At 46.4% G+C, this 4,357-nt stretch overlaps 1 protein-coding gene across 1 annotated transcript in view; it reads right to left on the bottom strand.

Moving 5' to 3' along the window:
* CSF1R (colony stimulating factor 1 receptor) overlaps positions 1 to 855 on the bottom strand; it is a 26,568-nt gene extending 25,713 nt beyond the window's left edge. Inside the window, exon 1 of the mRNA XM_070414616.1 lies at positions 633 to 855. Within this exon, the coding sequence (XP_070270717.1) occupies positions 633 to 681 (49 nt within the window). The 5' untranslated portion in view covers positions 682 to 855. The remainder of the gene's footprint in view (positions 1 to 632) is intronic.
* Between the last annotated feature and the right edge of the window lie 3,502 nt (positions 856 to 4,357).

The raw sequence follows: 4,357 nt of genomic DNA, 5'->3' as shown, positions 1-4,357 counted from the left end.
CCCACAGCCTTGCTCACTCGCCTCTTCTGTCTCCTTCTGACCCTTTACCCAAGCCTCTCAAGGAAGGGCCCCTGCCTCTTTGGGCCTTTCCAACTCAGGTCCTGCCTACAGTCAGTGAGCCACAGGCCCGCAGGGCTGGCCGAGCCCTCAGGGCTCTGCAGGGCCTCCCACTCAGTGAGTCTGGCCCCGCAGCACTGGCGTGTCCTAGGAGCTTGGTAGCAATGCAGTCTCAGGCAGCACCGGAAACCTACTGAGTCAGATCTGCATTGTAACAAGATTCCTGGGTAATTCGTATGCACAGTAAAGTTTGAAACGCTTTGGTTTAGTCTAGTCCGGCACCGCCCCCGACACCTGCCATCCATAGGTGTGGACACTGAAGCCCTGAGAGCAACAGGGGCTTGCTCAGGGCACACAGTGAGTCAACATCTGAGCTGGGACTGACCCACCACCCTGGCCAGGCTGCTTCTGCCCCTTCAGCACCTTTCCCAAGCAAATAGGCACAAACCTGCAGCCCAGGCGGGGAGATGGAAGCACTGAGTGGGTACACCCAGTGAGGGTCAGGGGGTTAGAGTCCTGCAGGGAACCTCTCTGTCACTGGCCCCCGCCCCCAGGGCCCTCAGTTCTGCTCTTACCATGCCAAGTTGTGGCCACCAACAGGACCAGCAGAAGCCCTGGGCCCATGGCTTCTGTGGGGAGGCGGCAGGCTGACACAGGGCTGGGAGTGCGCAGGCCCTGGGCTCCCGGCTGCTAGCTCTGCAGGGACCAGGAACGCTGGCTGGACACGTTCCTCTCACGCACCAGCTATTTGTCTTGCTTCCCTCTTCTTCCTCCTCCTCCTCCTGGGCTCATCCTTTTCTTCCCCTTTTAGCTGGGCAAGGCAACCACAGAGTTTGGAAATCTTGGGTCTTTAGAAGAAAACAAAGCCATGACCCCCAGGGGGAGGGGTTGGAGTCTGGGGCAGGGCCAGCCGGAGTGTGAGGGAGCTGGTGAAGGTTGGTGCCCTCCGAAGCCACCTTCAAAGGGTCCCGGCGGAGGAGATACCCCCAAGGTCAAGCCGTCAGCCAGTCAGTAGCACAGATAGGTGTTTCCAGGGTGACCAGGTGGCTCTGGCTAAAACATAAGGGAAGTTAGGTTGGTTTGGGAGAACCTGATCACAGCAGCAAGAAGCTTCCACTTGTAAGACACTCGTCAGCCAAGCCCTTTACAGTCATGACCTTTGGTCCCCACAAAAGCTCTGTGTGGTGGGCACCGTTATCACTCTCATCTCACAGACGGAAACACAGGTTCAGAGAGACCAGACACTTGAAACTTGCTGTGTTTACACAGCTTCCCGATGGCGGAGGTGGGATTGGGATCCAGGCAGCCTGGCAGTAGAACTGCCTTTTCATGGATGCATTAAGTTACTTATTTTAGCAAAGAGTCTAATTGCGCTGCTATATTTCTTTTTTTTTTTTTTTTTTTTTTTTTTTTTAATATATTTTATTGATTTTTTACAGAGAGGAAAGGAGAGAGATAGAGAGTTAGAAACATCGATGAGAGAGAAACATCGACCAGCTGCCTCCTGCACACTCCCCACTGGGGATGCGCCCGCAACCAAGGTACATGCCCTTGACCGGAATCGAACCCGGGACCCTTCAGTCCGCAGGCCGACGCTCTATCCACTGAGCCAAACCGGTTTCGGCACGCTGCTATATTTCTTAAGAAAAAATAGCATTCCTCTGCCCTTCCCTTTCCTGGAGGCAATTACTTTTATCCCTTTTAGTTGATTGCTTAGTATTTCCTTTCTTATTTCTAAATAACATGGTTGTAAAGTTACTTCCTAAAACTAAAAAAATCCCAATATAACATTAACTCAGGAAAATGATTATTCTTTCCATGTACTGCAATATATGTAATATATTTCATATATACATGTGTTTTTTTCCAAGAACATGTTTTGAACCTTTGGTAATCATGAATAGCAAGCAAAACTGACTCAAGAAGAAATAGAAAATTGGAATAGATCTAAAACTAGCAAAGAGATTAAATCAGTCATCAAAAACCTCCCAAGAAAGAGAAGCCCAGGACTAGATAGCTTCATTGGTGAGTTCTACCAAACAATTAAAAAAGAATTAATCCCAATTATTTTCTAACTCCTTCAAAAAATAGAAGATGAGGGACTACTTTTCAATTCATTCTGAGGCCAGTATTACCATGACACTAAAGCCAGACAAAAACATCACAGGAAAGAAAACTAGACCTATATCTCTTCTAAATATAGATGCAACATACTCGAAAAAAATATTAGCAAACCAAATCCCAAAACATATTAAAATGATTATACATATGACCAAGTGGGGTTTACCCTGAAATGCAAAGATAGCCCAAAACATGAACATCAATTTAATACACCAAATTAGTAGAATGAAAAAAATTCTGCATGAGCATCTCAATTGGTGCCGAAAAGTCTTTGACAAACTCTAACATGCTTTCATGATAAAACGGCAAACAAACTAAGAAAAAAGAGGAATATTCTTAACATGATTAAGGGCATATATAAAATATGCACAGCTAACTCAATGGTGAAAGATAGAAAGCTTCCCCTTCTTAGGTCAGAAACAAGACAAGGAAGACACTTTCACCACTTCTATTCAACATTGTACTGGAAGTTCTAACCAGAGCAATCACAATGAAAAAGAAATAAAAGGCATTCAAATTAAAAATGGAAATGTAAACTATCTCTATTTATAGATGACATGATTCTATATTCTAAAGAACTATAATAATAAAAGTGTAATATGCTAATTAGATCAGACAGCTGAACGACCTTCCGGATGTCATTCGGACATCCTTTTGGACAAAGCTGCTCCGGCCGCGGCAGAGGCAGTTAGGGGCGATCAGGCAGGCAGGCAAGTGGTTAGGGGCAATCAGGAAAGCAGGCAGAGTGGTTAGGGGTGATCAGGCAGGCAGGCAGAATGGTTAGGGGTGATCAGGTAGGCAGACAGAAGGGTTAGGGGTGATCAGGCAGTCAGGCAGAGGGATTAGGGGTGATCAGGCAGGCAGGCAGAGTGGTTAGGGGTGATCAGGCAGGCAGGCAGAATGGTTAGGGGTGATCAGGCAGGCAGGCGAGTGATTAGGGGCAATCAGGCAGGCAAGCAGAATGGTTAGGGGCAATCAGGCAGGCAGGCAGGTGAGCGGTTAGGAGCCAGCAGTCCCAGATTGTAAGAGGGATGTCCAACTGCCAGTTTAGGCCTGATCACACACATAGGGATCAGGCCTAAACTGACAGTCGGACATCCTCTGAGGGGTCCTGGATTACGAGAGGGTGCAGGCCGGGCTGAGGGACTTCCCCCCATGCACGAATTTCATGCACTGGGCCTCTAGTCCTATATAATAAAAGCCTAATATGCAAATCAACTGAACGGCAGAATGACTGGTCAGTGGGGGGCGAGGCCAGCGAGTGGGAGGTACCAGGCCAGCCAAGGCTGGTGCCAGTGGGCAGAGAGAGGGGACAGCGATTGGGGGCAGCAACCGGCAATGGCACGGCAATAGGGGGTGGGGCTGGCCACTCCCCGGCTGGTGCTGTCTTCCAATCGGCCCACTGGTCGCCCCCTGCAGGTCACTGGGAGCGGTTCTAAGCTGTCAGTTGGACATCCCCTGAGGGATCCCAGACTGTGAGAGGGCCCAGGACGGTCTGAGTACCCCCCCCCCCCACCCCAGTGCATGAATTTTTGTGCACCGGGCCTTTAGTCTATCAGAAAAACCCTACCTACTAGAGCTAATAAATGAATTCAGCAAAATTGCAGGATACAATATCAACACAAAAAAACCCTCCACTAGCAATGAACAATCCAAAAAAGTTTTTTTTTTGGTTTGCCATAACATCTAAATGAATAAAATACTTGGGAATAAATTTAACCAAACAGATGTAAGACATATACACTGAACACCCCAAAACAATGCTGAGAGAAATTAAAAAAACTAAATAATGGAAAGACATTTTATATTCATGGATTGGAAGATTTAATACTATAAAGATGGCATATTTCCCAAAGTAATCTACAGAGCCAATGCAATCCCAATGGCCTTTTTAAAAAAATGAAAAATGGGGAAAAGCTGATTCTCAAATACACATAAAATTTCAAGAGACCCCAAATAAAGCAAATCAATCTTGAAAAAGAACAAAGTTAGAGTCACACTTTCCAATTTTAAAATTCACTACAAAACTAGAGAAATCAAAAGAGTGTGGTATCAGCATAAGGATAGATATATAGATCATCAAAATAAAATTGAAAGTCCAGAAATAAACCTTTATATCTAAGGTTAATTGATTTCAACAAGGGTGCCAAGACCATTCAATGTAAAAAGAACCATCTTT

The sequence above is a fragment of the Myotis yumanensis genome, unplaced genomic scaffold, assembly GCF_028538775.1.
Source record: "Myotis yumanensis isolate MYYU_CA2020_CCGP unplaced genomic scaffold, mMyoYum1.0.hap1 SCAF_5, whole genome shotgun sequence".
In the NCBI taxonomy this organism is placed as follows: Eukaryota; Metazoa; Chordata; class Mammalia; order Chiroptera; family Vespertilionidae; genus Myotis; species Myotis yumanensis.
This window is presented reverse-complemented; position numbering and strand designations above follow the sequence as displayed.